Source organism: Radiomyces spectabilis (genome assembly GCF_025331425.1).
Source record: "Radiomyces spectabilis strain NRRL 2753 chromosome Unknown BYT42scaffold_3, whole genome shotgun sequence".
In the NCBI taxonomy this organism is placed as follows: domain Eukaryota; kingdom Fungi; phylum Mucoromycota; class Mucoromycetes; order Mucorales; family Radiomycetaceae; genus Radiomyces; species Radiomyces spectabilis.
Window position 1 is genome coordinate 1 of NW_026251928.1, and position 20749 is coordinate 20749.

Consider the following 20749-nt stretch of genomic DNA (forward strand, 5'->3'; position numbering starts at 1 on the left):
ATTTTAATTTGATATATCTTATTTTTAATATATATAAAATTCAATTTTTTTTAAAAAGTAATTTTCGGAGTTTGAATTAGAAAATCTGAGAGTTCTTTTAATATACATCCATTAACAGTTATAATAACTTTTAATAATAATAATTATTACTCATAATTGACAGTAGTTGGGGAACAGTTTGTGTGAAATGGCCGAAATTCCAGAAGAATGGGAAGAGTGCGAACAAAAAAATAAATAAAAAACGGTAGTTAAATAATTGCCAGTTTACTGATGAAGAAAAGATGTAGTATGCTGGCGGTCCTCAGATCTGCTGCCTATTATGCACCGAATTTAACATGGAGCTAATGGCGTTCATGAATTGCATGATTCTGCCCGGAATGCTTCATGTATATTTTTTAGAGGACGTTGCCATAAAGATATTTTTATTTCGCCAGCGTTTATTATATCGGCAAGAAGAAAAACGGGTGAAAAAATACTTTTTCTTATTTTTGAGTTTTTGGGAAAAAATGGTTCAAACCAACCACTCGTCTTGAAATGGTGAATGCAATGGGATGAATTGTAATGCGATCACCGGGATTTCGCGACAATGTAGAGAAGAGAATGTACTTTTCATATAAAAAAAATTCGGACGGTATATATAGTGAAAGCCGCTGTATGAATAAAAACGTAAAAAAAGGGCATAGGTTTGGACCATTTTTTCCCCCACTGTATAAATATCTCCTTATAATTGACAAAATAAAGCGTTATCTTTCCTATCCTTAATCCTTTTATTTCCCACTCTGGTGATCTTGCCGGTATATCAGATCCGAGTGAAGTACGACACGTACTTCACTCAGATCTGATATACCAGTGTCGTGATCTGTTTCCATTCTGACCAATCAGAACTCCCCGTAGACTCTTTTGCAAGTGAAAAGTCAACACTAATAATATATAGACTCTGAAAAGAGCTAATACCCTTTTGTGTAATAGATTAATAATCAGTAAACTAGAGAAAAGATATAAAAGATAAAACAAATAAAATAATAAAAGTTAGTCGTTTTTAGACCTATATTTCTTGGTAAACCACTTTGGTAATCTTGACTGTATATCAGATCTGAGTGAAGTACGACACTGGCAAAATCACCAGAGTGGGAAACAAGAGGATTAGGGATAGGAAAGATAATACTTTATTTTGTCAATTATAAGGAGATATTTATATGTGTTTATTCAGTCTATGTTCTTAAAGGAGATAATGGCTGAGTGGCTAAAACTTTGATAAAAGGATGGTTGTACTTAGGACGGTTATCCATATTTGCTCTTTTGTGTGACATCTATTCTATTATTTTTTAATTATTTCATATATTCAAAATTATTTTAAATATCTTTAATATATTTTATTTATTAAAATCTTAGATCAATTATTATAATAATACACAGATCTTAATATATTTAAATTCAAATAAATTTTATTTAATAAAAATTGAATTTATATATAATTAAAAAATATATAATTATATTATGTATAAGTTAAATTATGAATTTATAAGAAAAAAAAGAAAAAAGTTAAAAAGATAAAAAAAAAATAAAAAAGAAATAAAAGGGGCTATTATCTAAAAATAAATAACTTTTATTTATATCTTTAGATGCCCCACTATGACTTTTTATTAAGTAAAATAATATAAATAAAATATATATTATAATAATGAATACAGTAGTTGATATATTATTAATAATAATGAAATATAATAATAACTTTTTTTAACTTTAAATAAAAATATAAAATCTAAAGTTTAGAAATAAAACTTTTTCATAATTTTAAATTTTCAAATATAGTATATTAATTATTATATATAATAACCTTATATTTAAAAAAACTTATATTAATAAATAAAAAAGAATTGAATTGTATTTTAAAAATACATTATTATTATTTTAATTTTAAAATTTTAAATATAAAAGAAATTTTTATTTATAAATTCAAAAATACAGTAAATAATATATAATAAAAATTATTAATAAATTTAAAATATAATTACTATATATAGCATATGTGTCCTATTATAATATTTATCCACATGATCAGCAATATTCCGTACGATAGAATCGTATCAGGTGACACACTCATCATAGATGATACTGGTAGTATTGTCAACGAACATAACCACATTGAGCAGATTCGTGATTTGCAACATTAACAAAGTGTATTCTGTCTCAAATGTGAGACTACCACAGATGATACTGGGATCATGAAAGAGGAACAGCCACTATCCTCAGAATGTATCATGAATATTGACGACCACACAATATCATGATACCACACCCATAGACAAGTAGCAACACTTCGTTTATACTACCCATATCAGCGCCTCCTCTGACTATTTTAATTATTTAGTGATACAGCTAATTTTATAATGACACAATAATTTATTTTTTATAATTTTTCAAATTAGAATAAAAAATATTGAATTTTTATATCTTTAGATATTATATATATTTTTTTAATATATTATATTATATTATAATGATAACGATAGTTCCTCAAAGGTGTTGGACACTCTAGTGCTAAGATGTTCCATAAACCTAGTGGAGAAAAGGGTGTGTTCTGTTTTAACTATGGCTACACAATGTTTATATTGATGAGTCTGTGTGTTGACTGGAAACAATAAGTAAATAAACTCATCGCAGTATAGGAATGTGCTGACCAATATGGGTTTGTCGCTCGCCCAAACAAAATGATACATTCCGAATTCCCACAACTAAACCAGTTCGATCGATTGGATATCGACTTCGCCATGTGCTCCAGGCTTATATTCCTCGACGTCCCAATGGGGTGTGGTAAGACGCATGTGGCTGATCAGTATTTAAAACAGCTCGGTGATCAAACGTCGACACTAGTCATCACTTTCAGGATATCCCTTGCCCAATATTTAGCCGAACGATTATCCTTGAATTCATACTTAGAGGATGGCATATGGTCCTCCACAGAAGAAGCGGCACAAAAGAGGACACATTTGGTAGTGTGTCTTGATAGCATCTATAAAGTACCGGACATTGCATATGATACCGTCCTTCTGGACGAAGAGACATTTATTCAATACAGTGACTCAAAAAAACGGCGCACAATATGCAATTTTTTGCCGTTTATACATTTTTCTCGAGATCTGTTGATGAGAAAAATCTGAAATTTAGCCTGAATAAACTTTGGATAGTTTTTTAAATACATGCCAAATTTCATGCAAATCCAACTATTGGTTCCTGAGTTACATGCGCTTGAAGTCAGCCGGTCGGTGCGCCGTTTTTTTGACTTTGCCAAAAAATCGCCGAAACAATTAGCGACCACAAAACGTATTAAATAGTAGCTCAACATCTGATGATGGGAACGATGTCAAACTTTAATAGAATATACTAGAGGTAGTTGTGAATAACTACGAAAAAAAATGATGTTATTTCATTGGAAAATGACTGAGATATAGGCAAAACAAAACGATCGGTCAATTTCCGGACGATAAAAAGATACCGTTTTGCTGTACCTCTTGTATTGTTTTCTCGACAACTGCTGATTCAATTTACTCCAAATTTTTTTTGCATGCTTGTAGTTGTGATGGTAACATTCATGTAAAGTTTCAGATTTTTAGGTGCAGTAGATCATTAGAAAGCAATCATAGGAGAAAAATTACATATGAATTTTTCACCTTTGTAAGGTGAGTACTGATTATTTTTTCCCACCAGTGTCACTTTATTCATGCACTCCGACTTTAGTACAAAAAAAGGGCGTTGTTAGGCGACCTTTTATCCTTTCTACTGCATCCTGATTTTGCAATTACCCTCATCTGCGCTCTAATTAGCACTCATCACGATTTTGAATTGAATTACCAACATGACAGCAATCTCTTCTACCACCCGCCAGAATATTCAGGCTCGTTTGAACTCTGGGGAGTCTATTCGGTCTATTTCAAGACAACTTGGGATCTCTCGACGCTCAATTGGTCGCATTGCTAAGCAATTTTGCATCAGCACTGATGCTCCACATGGGCGGCCATCGGTAATTACCACTAATCTCGGCCGCATCATACTGCGCAAGTTCAGTTCTGGTGAATACAGTACCACTGCTCATGCTTCTAGGGAGCTACAGGCGGATGGTTATCATATATCTGCTGAAACCATCCGTAACCATCTTAAAAACTCTGGTTATCAGTCCCGCAAAAAACCTGACGCACTTCCTCTGACAGTTAATCGTAAGAAAACTCGTCTTGCCTTCGCCAAAAAGTATCAGCACTGGACGGTAGATGATTGGAAACGAGTGATCTTCAGCGACGAAACCAAGGTGAACCGATTGGGATCTGATGGAAAGGAATGGACCTGGTATAAGGATGGAGAACCTTTGCGCGATCATAATATCAATCATGTATACAAGCATGGTGGTGGTAATATTATGCTTTGGAGCTGTATCACTGCTGAGGGCCCTGGCTACATTACAAAAATTGATGGTGGCATGGATTCTACAATTTATTGTCGAATCCTAGAGGAAGATTTGGGCAAGACATTATCACATTATGGCTTGACTCTTCAGGACATTATATTCCAACATGATAATGATCCTAAACACTCCTCAAAATTAACCAGACAGTGGCTGCAGGAACATGATGTTGATGTGCTAGAATGGCCTCCTTATTCACCTGACCTCAATCCTATTGAAAACTTGTGGTATTATTTGAAAGCTCAGCTTTGTACATATGATACAGCCCCTACTAGCATTGATGAGCTATGGCGTCGAACCTCTCACATTTGGTATACAAAAGTAACCAAGGAAATGTGTATAAAACACATTGAATCTATGCCACGACGTCTGCAGGCGGTTATTCAAGCCAAAGGAGGTGAAACAAAATGGTAATAAACCATGAAAGGTAAGTTTTTTAAGCTTTATTTTATTGCATTCATGTTAAGAATCTTAATATCTGTAGATCTATGCATGCTTTCAAGCTGTTTTTTTATATGTATTATAACAAATATGTGGACAATGTGTATGGTGAATATGGAGATGATCTGATCATTTGTTATAGAGATACTGATTTATTTTTTATATAAAATTAAGGTCGCCACAATTTTTTATTTTTTTCAGAAACCGACCGATCGTTTTGTTTCGCCTATATCTCAGTCATTTTCCAATGAAATAACATCATTTTTTTTCGTAGTTATTCACAACTATCTCTAGTATATTCTATTAAAGTTTGACATCGTTCCCATCATCAGATGTTGAGCTACTATTTAATACGTTTTGTGGTCGCTAATTGTTTCGGCGATTTTTTGGCAAAGTCAAAAAAACGGCGCACCGACCGGCTGACTTCAAGCGCATGTAACTCAGGAACCAATAGTTGGATTTGCATGAAATTTGGCATGTATTTAAAAAACTATCCAAAGTTTATTCAGGCTAAATTTCAGATTTTTCTCATCAACAGATCTCGAGAAAAATGTATAAACGGCAAAAAATTGCATATTGTGCGCCGTTTTTTTGAGTCACTGTACAACTCCAGAGAACAAGACTGCCACCACCATGCTTGACAACATGATTGACATTATGATCTCCAAGTGGCTTTCCCTCTTCTCTCCATGTCCATTGCTTATCATCAGAGCCCAAACGGTTGATTTTTGTCTCATCAGAGAACACAACCCTTTTCCAGTCTTCAACTGTCTAGGAACGATACCTTTTAGCAAATGCCAGATGAGCCTTTTTTCTAGCAGCAGTTAATGGTAATGCATTAGGCTTGATCATTGACTTGAATTTATTTTTTTTGAGGAACTATCGTTATCATTATAATATAATATAATATATTAAAAAAATATATATAATATCTAAAGATACAAAAATTCAATATTTTTTATTCTAATTTAAAAAAATATAAAAAATAAATTATTGTGTCATTATAAAATTAGCTGTATCACTAAATAATTAAAATGGTCAGAGGAGGCGCTGACGTGGGTAGCATAAACGAAGTGTTGCTACTTGTCTATGGGTGTGGTATCATGATGTTGTGTGGTCGTCAACATTCATGATACGTTCTGAGGGTAGTGGCTGTTCCTCTTATTTTTAAAATTTATAAATACATCTATTAACATTATAACCCTTAAAGAAGACACTCGTGAGATGTGTCTTCTAATGTGTAGTGGGTCAATTTAGTTTAATACAAATTATAAATTTATTTATAATTTTGTATTAGTTTAAATTAAGGTTTGAAGGAGCAGAGGGTGGCGATGCAACCCGGAAGGGTTCCAAACCGACCCCGAGTTGTCCATTTAAAAAAAGTCAAAAAAAAACCTGGCAATTACTTACCAGGTAAAAAAACATTTTAAAATCTTATTTTGAATGTTTTTTATTTTCTATTTATAATAATAAATTAATTTATTTTTTCTTTTTTATTATTTAATTTATTATTATAATAACTTATGAAGCTATACATACTACGTATAGTTCACGTATAGTCATATTCTCTCTATGTGCACCTAGATAAAATATGGGTTCGTGCCATTAAATCACGGATTTCGGTATGTTATATCAAATACTTATCGTTAAAGAATTTAAACAATATTTAAATTGTACCTATAACGATAAGTATGTTTCAGCATCATAGAAGTAGAAGAAGCCCCGGGATAATAAAATAAAATACTTTTTTATTTTATCACTTCTTCTAGCAACTACTTATAATATATATTAAAATTCAATTTTTGTTATTTTTTAATGTTTGTTTTTTTTTAAAAAATTTTTAAGAGCCCACAACGGCGATTGAGTTGTCTAATAAAGAGGAACTATCGTTATCATTATAATATAATATAATATATTAAAAAAATATATATAATATCTAAAGATACAAAAATTCAATATTTTTTATTCTAATTTAAAAAAATATAAAAAATAAATTATTGTGTCATTATAAAATTAGCTGTATCACTAAATAATTAAAATGGTCAGAGGAGGCGCTGACGTGGGTAGCATAAACGAAGTGTTGCTACTTGTCTATGGGTGTGGTATCATGATGTTGTGTGGTCGTCAACATTCATGATACGTTCTGAGGGTAGTGGCTGTTCCTCTTTCAGAAAGTTTCGGATCGTCTAGAGGTGGATAGACACTGTAGCAGAAAGTTTTCTGCTGGCGTCTGTAACATCCTTATATTCACCAGTGTTGAATTTCCGGAGGATGAGGCGACCCAAGTTGGTGGTGATTACTGATGATCGTCTGGAGGAATTACCAGTAGGAATGGCTAATTGCTGACAAATGCGGCCAACAATACTGACACTGACATTAAAACGTGAGGCAATAGTGCAGTGAGGAACGTTTTGACGAAGTTGTTGCTCAATGTTGTTGATCTGATCTTGGGAAATGGGTTGCATCTACACAGAATGTTGCTAATTAGATCAATTGTGAATCAGATGTGTCAATTGAGAGATCTGATTGCAGATTTCACCTTGAATTCAAATAAATTGGTGAAAGAAGTGGGAAGAAATAATTTTCACAGCTTGCTGTTTACTTACTGTGACGGTTTTTAATGAAAACTGACCACCCAATAAATTGATCCAATGAGTACTTATGCGGAAAATATAATTACTCATCATCTACTTATGCTAGAGACTTCATCTTTTTTTTATTACAGAGCTATGAATTAAGGCTACAAAATATTTTTTTAACGATGGCGATATATATAGTGGTTATAGAGATAATTGCAATAAAGTAAAAAATCGGTGATCATTGGATTAATTCTTTGAGTCACTGTATATTTAAAAGTTTTTCTCGAAACTGATTTATAGAATATATAATTACTTCTTCTTTATTATTAATAATATCTATACAAAATAAGTGTACTTACTTCTGAATAGATTTCCATAAATAATATATATTTTTATATTTTTTATTATTTATAATAATTTCTTCATTAAAAAAAGGTGACTTTCTTTTATTACTTCTTGGAATTCTAAAAATATCAAGACCTTCATCTATATATTTTATTTTTATTTCTTTATTATTTTATTTTTTTTTCTTTTTTTATATTTCATCTTCTTTATTTTTTTTTATTATTTTCGATTTACACAATTTTGAAATCCTTTTCTTTATGATATTTACAAGTACTCTTATTAATTTTATAACTTCTATTATATAAACCATTTATTGTTAAATAATTATATTTTTCTTTTTTAATTTTATTAATACTTTTTTGCATTAATTTGAAATGTTTTAAACAATATCCATTACAATGAGTTCTTATATAACATTTAATATTCTAACTAATTCTTTTTTTAAATATATACTATATTTATATACTAAATTAATATATTTATTAACTTTCTCTATAGGAATTATAATATATTTTCTTGTCATTATTTTTTTTCTAATTTAAAATTCAATTTTCTTTTTATATTTTTGTATAAATTTAAAATTAAAATAATAAAGAGGAACAGCCACTATCTTCAGAATATATCATGAATATTGACGACCTCACAACATTATGATACCACACTCGTAAACAAGTAGTAACACTTTGTTTATGCTACCTATATCAGCACCTCCTCTAATCATTTTAATTATTTAATAATACAGCTAATTTTATAATGACACAATGATTTATTTTTTATAATTTTTTAAATTAGAATAAAAAATATTGAATTTTTATATCTTTAGATATTATATATATTTTTTTAATATATTATATTATATTATAATGATACTGATTGTTTCTCATTGTACGTTTCTAGAGGAGGAATACGGAGGCCAGATGGAATATCAAAATGGGAAGTAAGTCCGGCAGGTGTTACAGGTATAACAGATGTAGCAGGTGTGACTGGTGTATCATTAGATATCATCTTTTCAGTGTAAGTTTCTTTAAATTTGCAGACAAGATTGGTTGCAAGTTTTTGCCAGTGCTTTTCTCTCAATGGTGTAGATTTAAGTCTGGCTTTAGAAAGTATGTGCTTGCAGCTTCAGTATTTCTTGTATTCTTTAAATAATTCAGGCAGTAATAACTTTTGCACACATTTTTCGATTTCAAATTTATTTTTGTCTTTTTCAGTCAGCAGAGAGATATCTTCAAGATTTAATGGGATGGAACTCATAAATAGCCACTACCAGTTGTCATACTTCACTCAGATCTGATATACTAGCAAGATCACCAGAGTGGGAAACAAGAGGGTTAGGGATAGGAAAGATAATGCTTTATTTTATTAATTACAAGGATGTTTATATGTGCTTATTTGGTCTATGTTCTTAAAGAGGATAATGGCTGAGTGGCTAAAACTTTAATAAAAGGATGATTGTACTTAGCAAGATGCTAAGCTGATTACCATTTTTGGACGTTATCTGCTTCAGCCATGACAACGTTCATGGCAACACTTACATTGATAATGACGTTTTGATCACCTTCAAGCAAATGTTTCCTTTATCGAACAGCTCAGCTGAAAGGCTGAGCATTCAGAACCAAAATACCCTGCCAAGCCAACTATGAAATTATTATAGATTAACCCAAAAACATATAAATATCTCCTCAAAAAATGAATAAAGATCATCAATTATCTATCCTCCAATTCTAGTTTATTTCTTTATTTATCGTCCATAGAACCAGTATTCGGAATAGATTCAGCAAACCTCAAAAATGACAATCGTTGTAGAAAATTCAGTTTTTTGCCTGTAACTTTTGAACTACGTATGCTAGTCACAAACGGTCACAACCATCCAATAGACATTATTTTCTTCTATTAGTAAACCAAATTTGAAGTTCATAGCTTTGTTATTGAATGTGTCAGTTACGCCAGTTCTTCTTTTGTGCTGATTAAATTTACTACTATATACCAAAGTTTAGCAAATACGAAAGACAGCGCATTGGCTTGTCTGCAGATCGATGTCTGGAGGAACCTTCGAGAAGGTATGAAGGACCAATGGATAAACGAGGCATACCAAAGGTATTGCCTGGAAAACGGAAGAAATATAGACTGAATCTGTTCAGCATTAAAGTGGTCCATAATACTTTTTGATTGGTTATGTTTTGGAATAATAGAAAACTGTGCAGGAAGTTGACGAGAAGCTTTCTGAAGATTATAGACATAAAAATGATCTTGATAGAAAATATAAATATGACCATGTTATAGTAGAAATAAAAACAATCAACAAACTACAGATTTAAACTGAACTCTAAAGGAGTACTCAAATCTGACAACTGATAGCAGCTGAAAAGAAACCTGACCTGAGCCCAATTACTATTACAACGAAACCGGAACTATGGACACACAAATGAAGACTCTCACCGAAGCTTTGGCTTACCTTCTGGAACGCGAGAAAAAGAAGGGAGAGAACGCCGGAAAGCAGACCCAAGGTGCAGAAGTCAAGGTTCCTCTGCCTGCGAAGTTCCGAGGTGTCAAGGACCCCATCATTGTGGAAAACTGGATCGATGATGTCGACCAATACTTCACCTTTACAAAAATGCCAGAGGAACAGCAGTTCAACTTTGCTGTTACAGTATGCTCCTCGAAGACAAGGCGAAGATGTGGTGGCGACGTCACAAGCAGACTAGTGGTGACGATACGATCGATAACTGGGAAGACTTATGCGATGCCATTCGACATTATTTGTCCCAACTGGTGTGTACCGACAAGTCCGTGGAAAGTTGCACAACCTACAGTGGGGGAAAAATGGTCCAAACCTATGCCCTTTTTTTACGTTTTTATTCATACGGCGGCTTTCACTATATACCGTCCGAATTTTTTTTTTATATGAAAGGTACATTCTCTTCTCTACATTGTCGCGAAATCCCGGTGATCGCATTGCAATTCATCCCATTGCATTCACCATTTCAAGATAAGCGGTCGGTTTGGACCATTTTTTCCAATAAAACGAAAAATAAGAAAAAGCGCGTTTTTCTTCCTTGCCGATATAATAAACACTGGCGAAATAAAAATATCTTTATGGCAATATCCTCTAAAAAATATACACGAAGCATTCCGCGTGAAATCGTGAAATTCATTAGCTCCATTAGCTCCATGTTGCATCCGACGCATAATGGGCAGGTCTGGAGACCGCTATCACGTTGCATCATTTTTTTGAACACATTTTTCATAGCACCGCAACTTTTTTTTTTTATTCATGGAAAAAGAGAATTTTTTCTCTACGCTGTGCCGAAATCCTGAGCATTTTACTCCAATTCATCCTATGCCATTGCCAATTCCGCATGTGATCTACATTAAGAATAGTGCTCAAATGACCTGAAAAAAAGCAGCCGAAAAAGCCTGTGAAATAGCATTGCGGTGATCAAAAACCGTGCTGGCGTGCATTTTACAGCCTTTCGGATCATATTCAAGCTGACGAAAATACTGGAAGAATAAAATCTGTTTACGCCATGTGGTCAGATTAACCTCATGCCTGTCATAAGCGCATCCTCCGCATTTCACTTATTATAGCAGATCATTTACCGGGAAATAGCCTCAAGGCAGCAGTAACGACTTTCTTAAGGCTCTCACTATGCAAAAAAAGGCACCCGGAGGTTGTTAAGCTTATCAGGAGTACGTTGATCTGCTATAATAAGTGAAATGCGGAGGATGCGCTTATGACAGGCATGAGGTTAATCTGACCACATGGCGTAAACAGATTTTATTCTTCCAGTATTTTCGTCAGCTTGAATATGATCCGAAAGGCTGTAAAATGCACGCCAGCACGGTTTTTGATCACCGCAATGCTATTTCACAGGCTTTTTCGGCTGCTTTTTTTCAGGTCATTTGAGCACTATTCTTAATGTAGATCACATGCGGAATTGGCAATGGCATAGGATGAATTGGAGTAAAATGCTCAGGATTTCGGCACAGCGTAGAGAAAAAAATTCTCTTTTTCCATGAATAAAAAAAAAAGTTGCGGTGCTATGAAAAATGTGTTCAAAAAAATGATGCAACGTGATAGCGGTCTCCAGACCTGCCCATTATGCGTCGGATGCAACATGGAGCTAATGGAGCTAATGAATTTCACGATTTCACGCGGAATGCTTCGTGTATATTTTTTAGAGGATATTGCCATAAAGATATTTTTATTTCGCCAGTGTTTATTATATCGGCAAGGAAGAAAAACGCGCTTTTTCTTATTTTTCGTTTTATTGGAAAAAATGGTCCAAACCGACCGCTTATCTTGAAATGGTGAATGCAATGGGATAATTGCAATGCGATCACCGGGATTTCGCGACAATGTAGAGAAGAGAATGTACCTTTCATATAAAAAAAATTCGGACGGTACATATAGTGAAAGCCGCCGTATGAATAAAAACGTAAAAAAAGGGCATAGGTTTGGACCTTTTTTCCCCCACTGTAGGTCCAACACTGTCGTCATCAATATCCTGTGCTGGGAGTGTGATATAGATGGATAGAGACGTTGAAGTACGGTGAGACTGTTGTTTATTCTCGAAAGAGATGATCTCTTTAGTATCTGATATTCAAAGATAATAACTGGTATCGGGATTTGGAATGTACAAATAGTGTGAACTACTCCAGTGTCTCTTATCTGCTTAAACCGAGGTAATTCTTATGTAGTGGTATATGAACCCTATCTATACGACATTACCCCCCTCCAGGTTGAAGCAGGCTCTATTACATGGTCATGTCGGTAAAAACCTCTAAAAAACCCTGTGGGAAAAAATACATGAGGAAAAGACTAGCTCATGAATTACAGAGACTTATGCGCTTAGTATGGAATTATCTTTTGAGAACCACCACTTATTGTCTATTGCGCTTACTACGTCTGGGGTTGACGTTTTGTGTTTTACCCTTGCGTTTCACAGACTTATCTTCAGGCAGATTCATTTCAATCTCGTTTGATCCACGTCTGTTCCAATATTCCATAATGGATGCAGGGTCGGTAAATTTATCAGCGGTGAGCCATTGATCATCCTCGGCACCATAACCTTTCCATCTTACAAGGTATTCGCGTTTGCCTCTAGGACCTTTATGATCAATAATGGCTTGAATTTCGTACAGTTCATCTTCGGGAACCACATTATCTACGTTGATCAGTTTCATTTCAGAGGGCGAAAAGTCTCTGGGCATAAGTGCACCAGTTTTGTCTTGAAGAACATATGATCCACCTTGCGTCTTGCGCAGAATGGTGTATGGGCCTTCATAAATAGGCGCTAATTTACCAGCTCTATTTTGTATCTTGACCATAACGTGACTTCGCTCTGGGAAATCCATGAGTCTGTGCTTGGTATCAAATTTGTCCTTCATGTTGGAACCATGATGCTTCACTTTCTCTTGGAGTGCCGGAAACACAATATCCGTCATGTGTTCCACACGCTCCATCAAGTCTTCATGTGTCATTGGATCTTTCGGTACAACATTTCTTGAGCGGTAGTCCACAAAGTCATTTAATCGTCTTGCAAACATAAGAGAGAAAGGCGAGGATTGGAGTCGTTTTGATATGCGACTATTGATGTGTAATTGTGTGCTGGGAACATAGTAGTCCCAGTCATTGCCAGCACCTTCTATCTTTTTCCGCAAGATATGTATCATTTCCTGTACATGTCGTTCAGCCACACCATTCGCTCTTGGATGGTAGGAAAGGAAAAGAATACCTTACATTTCGAAGTCCTCGAATGCAACTCTGCTACAGTATTGGAAAGCGGGACATGAGTGCCAGTAAAAGCGTGCTATCCACCCCTCTGGCTGGATAACGATCACTATAAAGTACGTATAATCTGCGTACTTTGTCCAACATCTAAAAACACCTCAGATGGCCAGCATCTAGATGTTTTCACTGTAAGTTTTATACATTAAAAATCCTTGTGAATAAAAGGACGAAAAAGTTAACTCAGTGCTCAGTCATTCTTCTATGGTAAGCTGGATCATAACACGTGAGCATTCAGTACGCAAGGGTTGTCATTGAGAAATGGTTTTATTACGATGATCAAGGTGAGAGATTAAAGGAATCGATTTCATATAGGAGATGCTTGCAATGTAGTGAAAGTGGTGTGACAAAATAATTTGGAATGTATGGAGAAACATTTCCCTTTACTGTGAGCGAAAGTTTTGGGAAGTTGAGTACATAGCACACACGGCATTAGACGACTGGTTTACGATCCATCCATGCTTAAGGCCAAGTGTTGCTCGTCGAAAGGTCGGTGGTGGAAGGGCATATTGATTAAAGATTCGGAAAGTGGAAGTTGTCGAAGTGTGAATACGCGCGAAGCAGTCATCATTTCGTCTTCGGTCTCAGCATCGCTCGAGTTTGACTTGCCCGAAGCCGCGGTTTGCGATATCAAGGATACTGTATTTCCATTTGAATCTTCTCCATTGATGGGCTGTGTTGACATTAACCAACGTCGTCGATGCGACTGACATTGTTCCCTGCGTCTCATCACATAGGCTGTCCAATCTTCATCGAGTTTCAGCTGGGGTGACGATACCGCGTACTTTCGTGCAATCAGACCCACGACTTCAGCGTCGGGTCTATTTTCCGGTCGCGGCTCCAAACACGCCATCGTTAACTCTTGGTACCAACGCGGTACTCCAGGTACCCATTCTAGTCGGTAAACGTCTGGTGCATCGAATATAACTTCCGGTGATGGGAACACCACGCCTGACACTAATTGCCACATGATAATACCTAAACTGTAAACGTCCGATTTCTCCGTATACGTTCCTTGACGTACTTCAGGAGCGATATACGGTATCCTGCCTGGATCACAGACATTCTTTAATAGCCGCTTGGAACGAATGAATCTTCGAAACTTACCATAATGAGCTTTTGATGATTGTGTGACCTGTGTAGCTTCGTTTGAGGCAGTGGAAAAGCGGTAATCCACAAGGAAAAAATCATCGTCTGAACAAAGGACATTGGACGGATGAATATTGCGATGGCACATGCCAATCTCTTCATGAAGACTCGAAAGGTTAAAGGCTAATCGTGTAACGATATCCGCCACCACGCCCAAATCGAGTCCGCCCTCGATCGGCCGCGCAATATGCTGTTCCAGGTTGCCTTCGTCTGCAAGCGTACCAATCATCAAGAGATCCCCCGTACTTTCGCAGACCGTTAACCCGTGAAAAAGAAGAGCCAGAAAGGCTCGAGACTGAACAATAATCTGTATAGCAGAGTAAAAATAAAGTTAGATCGCAATGCGCATGTATGGGAAAGCAGCCAAATCATTGATTTCGTCACTTACTTCATTAAGAATTTTCTCATCGACTACCTTCAAAGCGACTTGTCTTCGGGTGGTGCCAAATAGCTGCTGGCCTCCAATGGGGACATCGTAGATTAATGAGATATTCGCAGCATAGACCGCTGAAAAACCACCGGATCCAACGAGTACAAGGTCGGAAAACCAGCGCCAAGGGTACCAGCGCATATATCGCTCCAGACCATGTTCATGAATAGCGTTGAGGGCATTATGAGATTTTTTATGGAACGAATTAATCACCGTCGAGGTATTATTGTTGGCAAGTTCGATAAGGCTCTCGAACGACAACGCTTGTCGCCAGGCTGTATTCCAATGCTGCCCAAGAATACGGAAGGTTAATGAGCTGTAGAGCCAGCAGTAGAGAAATAAACCCAATAAATTACCCAGTGATCATCAAAGTGCACATTATTATTTTTATAGAGAGCGACGGTGTCCCGATACAGTTGTGCTATTGCTTCCTGAACAGGCACCGATGGAGGAGAATGAGGTAAAAACTGAATATCGAACTCGAGCGGGTATAGCAAAATAATACGTTGAATAGAGCGAATAGTGCGGTTCACAAGGTCGGTCTTGATGAGTTCCTGTTGATAACGATGCGAAGGGTGATTTCTATTCAGTGTCGAGTGATCCATGGCGGGAAAATAGGTTAAACCACCTTGGAAGCGGCAGAGATACCGAGTTTTAAGTGACTGTTCGCGCCGTTTGAAAAAATAGACGCATCAACGAAAAAAAAAAAAAATCATGGCATTTTCGGGAACAACGGCAAGATAGAAATTTCGAAAAAGGATGTGCAGTGCACAAATGTCCTTTATTATTTTTTTTTTCGAAAAATCTTCCCATCCTGAAAGATGTATTGTGAAGGTAATAAAATTTCATCTTGGCCTTCATACACAAAATTCTATTATCTGAGCTATTAGTTATAGAGGCCGCTTCTTATATTTTGCTCAAAAAGCCGATATAGCCTGGGGAAGTATATCTGGCAAAAATTATACATCGTAAAAAATATGTGCCCATTGGCGTTATTTGCAGATTTTTGCCGAGCTGTGGTAAAAGAATAATATCTTCCCCAGAAAATAATGCCTCTGAAGTCGTCGTCCATTGACTCTGCCAAACCAGAACTGTTTTGCGCTCTGTGAGGGATGGGGTGAAGTCAAATGCCTCAATTCAATCACCGCCGAGGATATAGAATTTTCCTCAAAAACGGAAAAAAACCCGGCGACATGGAAAATACGGAAAGCTACATCTGAGCTTCAGAAGCGGCTAAAGATAGCTAACATGTATAGAAATACATCAGACAAGAATAGAGACAGAATAATAATCAGTGTAACAATATTTATTATACAAGGAAGTTGATCAGATAGTCCTTAAAGACATCAAAACAGGTATGCTTCTTTGTTATCCCGTCGGCGCCATACAGAAGTTTTTCTAAAACACTCTACGATCCATTATTAAATATCGCATTTTTCTGAGCAAACATAAACATTGAGCTAATTCTCTCGTTGAACTGCAGAACTTCGACATTGATATGTGACAGACCACATGTCTTCCCTGTAATATGGTGACATATTGCAATAAAGGCCATAATCTTGGTTTCTACCAGAGATATAGGATAACAGCATCATAGCTATGCTAACTTGTTGTATCGCTTCATTTTACGCGGTGATAGCGGAAATCCCTGCATGGCTCCTGAATTTGCTTGGCTAGAGCGTAGCACGGACGTTAACTGACACGACTGTCGTCGTTAAAACAGACTGCATGAATATAATCCAAAATGAGACCGATATAATGAAATAGTTGAAGTATCCATGCAGATGTAGATTTCCGACAGGAGTTGCAGAGAACTAGGTGCTCCTAATTGTACGTTGAACCAATCTTTTTCGCTCGATTTTCCTTTCATGTCGAGATGTCTCCGCTCTATTTCAGGAGCATGCAAACCGTGAACCGTCTAATTGACCGCACGCGGTGTGACTTGCTTGAAATACTAACCTGGCGTACATTTTTCGTATGCCTTGTGCGTTTCGTATATATCGCATTTTCTGTTGTACCTGAATGTGACATTGTGCAAGACCGATGGCTATTCATGGGCTAGAAAATGTTCCTCACGAAGCAAATTTGCGTCATGTGACATCTGAGGTTGCAATATAGTTCTCGCGTCAGATAGAGACGATGAGATTTGCTGTATGGGCTTTAAAGCCTGCATTTTTCTGCCATTTAAAAAGGTCTATCCCGTCATCTCTATTGTATTGTAGTTTTTTCCATCACGAAGTCAGTATTTCAAGAAATTACAGTCAATGCTAAATGCGTGTTTCCCAATCTTTGGCGGACCTTCATGACCAGGAGGAAATGCAGACCAGTTCGGAGTTTCTTTCTGCCAAACGCCAGAGAATGCATTAAACGATCGTCATTATGTTGTCAAAGCATAACTCCTAGGTACAGATCACAGGCATCTGCCGATCCTATACCGTTCTTCTTCTTCTATACCAAATGCATCATCTGTCGATGCGAGGAAACTAGTATTTCATGTTTAGATTACAAGATCTTTAATGTTCGATGCACGTTTGAAAGAATTCACAATAGCGAAGGAGGTGGCATAATTTTCAAGATATCAGCAGGACGAGTTTGTTTCTTATTGTATATTTGACAAGAATCCGCTACCGGCAAACACAAACGACATTGACCAGACGCAGCGCGGACTGTCCCCGCATCGACGCCTTACCAGTAGAATTACCCCGATCTCGATGCCGTATTAGGACCACCATCCAAATTTGCTCCTTGCTTTTCGGTCAATAAACGCAGCATGAGGATTTTCGAAAACCGTTACATCATAGTTATGTACTACTTTAACGAGGTCTATTACCTGATTAGTTTCCTACATGGGTTTGATTAATCTTCTTGAAGAAATGTGAATCGAACTGGAGCGCACAAGGAAAAGACACAGATCATTTACAGTCACGGACATCAAGGTTCATTTTTGGAGGAATCCAAAAAAATCGGAAACAGAATGCACAGCGCTGGCACCGGGAAAACTGGGATGGTACACATTTTAACTGGCCGATGTTCGGTGTGTAACCTAGTGGTGCTTGACAAGTTCCACGTGTGAAGACCTTTTTTTAAGTTGATCTCGACCCATACGTGAGGAAATGTCTCGACCGCACCGACAACGCTCGGTTGTGAGCTCTTTGGTGATTCTCGGCCAGACATGAAATTTGGAACACCCATCGTGCATTATTTCCTCATCATGAGCTCATTGCCCACATGAACTCCTAAATAAAATGGTTGTGACCATTTTGTAAATATGAATGCCTTTTTGATTGAATACATCATCTTCAGCACAAAGTCGTTGCTCGTTGAGTAAATCGATTTCACATGATTTATTGTTTGCTTTTAGTGCAACACGAAAGAATTGAGTGAATAGAACCAGAAATGGATTGACAGCATTGAATGCAATCAATACCTCCATATTAGGAACTGGGAAAAAAATAACAAGATCCAATAATGGCCTCCGGACCGGACGAAGTTCAATTATAAAAGAACCCTTTTGAACAGTGATCCAAGTTTTTCTTCCTTCTGCTTTACGTCAAATTACATAAGATATTGGAAGCAAGCACGCAGACAGAAATATCAATTGCCCACCCTTATATGATGTCTTTTCATTTTATTGATATGCGAACCGGCAAATTTCAACTGAAGCAGTGTATCAACGCTCGCATCGCTGCTGCCAGCAAACTATGTTACTTTTGCGGTTCAACCAAACATGCCTCGTCTGATTGTCCCCTTTATGCATGAGCGCCATTCCGTTGCCATTCGTTTGACATGACTACGAATCCACCGACAAACGATCTTCTTCGACGCACCTAATTTTCACTCTTTATATCCTATGGAAACCACTCGAGCACCCTGTGTCGATATTTCAAGCTTACAACGATTTGGCATTTTCTTTTATCATCATTTACACAACTCACCAAGTACCATTTTTCTTGGCTGGTCTTTCGTTTGCAACACACATTTATATGCTCATGACGTTAGATGCTTTTTTTACTGCTATGCTGTTCCTAGAGTGCGGGATTATATTCATATTGTTTTTATGGCTGCTGGAACATGCCGATTTATGTAAATATCGTGAAATATCTATTTCTGCCACTTTGTTTTGATTTCTGCCCTTCCCAATGTTTTTTTCTTCTTCGCAATATTTGTTATAATGTAAGATATAAAGCACCAATTCCCTAACAAACCATGAGGAGGGATCCAAGGACCGAGAATTTTGGTCATGGCGTCATTGCTTTATTGCTCAATTAAAAGAAGCAATTTGATTGGCTGTTTCATATGGATTTCATCACGCATAATTGCGGGCGCTTGGGATTTCTCACACAATGTCACACTTGTCATCTCCTTGCTATGGTTAGCTTTCATTGATTGCTACACTGAACACTTTCCATGGTCCCCTTTCCGCTTTTATTATCCTTATACTATCTATGGTAACTGACCTTACAGCCCTGCTTGGAAGATCTTAATTCAGCTTTTTTACATGGATAAACTTGTGTAGCGTTGTTTCCGAAGAGGAACATTGTAGCCTCCTATTTATGATATTTTTGCATTAATGGCCTCTCATTTGATGTCATTCACATTAAAGCAAAGAAGGAGGGTAAAAAGATTCGATCAAAACTAATATTTTGGAAAGGCAGTCGCATTGACGTCAAATCTCAAACGTTACGTACGTACAGTATCTGTAGCAACGAGCAAACTCTTCTTGATAATTATTGATCTCGTTGACTTTGTAGCGTACGTAAAATGCTAGTAAAAATAGTTTAATATGCACACTGGAATGTTATATTATGGTAGGCGATACGGGAGCTTCTTTTTCTTTGTTTTTCTAGAGTGTAATCCGTAACGAAATTTAAGCTTGTGTCAAATAGCCACAACGAAAACTTTGCCAAGTCAATAAAGCATTATTACAGTTTACTAAAAGCACGGCTAATGGTCTTGTTGAAGTTTAGCTTCCTCCACAAACTCATCGCACGGCTTGAAGCCTAAAAGTTGTTGCTGGAAGTCGGTTTCTTGGGAACATCCAAGCTTACAACAATTAGAGTCGGAAGGGAGGCCCTTATTCTGTGGTATTCAGCTGAGATTGCGCTCCACTCATCCAATAGATGACGCCATAGAAATGGTGCGCTTTGATGTCCATCGCTGCTGCAAGCTTGAATATTCGCAGCGGATGGGATGTTATAAACGGGATGTGAGATCACTGGAAACGTAGGCCATGTTTCTGTTATCCTCTATGGTATGCAGCGTGGACCTTGGGAATGTTTTCCAAACGGCTAATAAATAAGGGAAGTAAGTTCGTTGGGTACAGAGCAACCAGATATTTGGTCTTGATAACGAGGTCCGAGATCTTGAGGAGTGTTGTAATATTTTGAACTAAGCGGTGAATCTCTGAAAGATTCGAGCCGATGAGGCACTTACTCTTCATAGATTTCCGATTGACCCAAGAGGCTGTCCATAGGCTTTTTGAATGCTGATTCTTGGCTTTAGGACGGTGCCCATAAGAAATACTCGTTTGAGGCGTGGCAACATTTCTGTGATGCAGT

At 36.5% G+C, this 20749-nt stretch overlaps 2 protein-coding genes across 2 annotated transcripts; one reads left to right on the top strand and one right to left on the bottom strand.

The window, feature by feature from the left end:
* Window positions 1-2804: 2804 nt before the first annotated feature.
* On the top strand, window positions 2805-2972 carry BYT42DRAFT_479471 (uncharacterized protein; the record flags this gene model as incomplete). Its single annotated transcript, XM_051563666.1, has 1 exon — window positions 2805-2972. A coding segment is annotated over one exon (168 nt), but the record flags the coding sequence as incomplete, so codon positions are not given.
* Window positions 2973-13862: 10890 nt separating this feature from the next.
* Window positions 13863-15800, bottom strand: BYT42DRAFT_558339 (kinase-like domain-containing protein). The gene is made up of 4 exons (XM_051566985.1): window positions 15548-15800; window positions 15150-15479; window positions 14720-15068; window positions 13863-14662 (listed from the first exon to the last, which is right to left on the bottom strand). The coding sequence occupies exons 1-4, from the start codon at window positions 15794-15796 to the stop codon at window positions 14058-14060; spliced, it is 1533 nt and encodes a 510-aa protein (XP_051425751.1). The 5' UTR covers window positions 15797-15800; the 3' UTR covers window positions 13863-14057.
* Window positions 15801-20749: the final 4949 nt, after the last annotated feature.

Bases quoted from the DNA above. Each gene is read 5' to 3' on its own strand.
- BYT42DRAFT_558339 (XM_051566985.1), bottom strand. From the start codon at position 15,796: ATGGATCACTCGACACTGAATAGAAATCACCCTTCGCATCGTTATCAA. The intron at 15,480-15,547 runs GTAATTTATTGG...ATTCTTGGGCAG, and splicing joins TGCACTTTGATGATCACTGG to CATTGGAATACAGCCTGGCG. The intron at 15,069-15,149 runs GTAAGTGACGAA...TCTGCTATACAG, and splicing joins ATGAGAAAATTCTTAATGAA to ATTATTGTTCAGTCTCGAGC.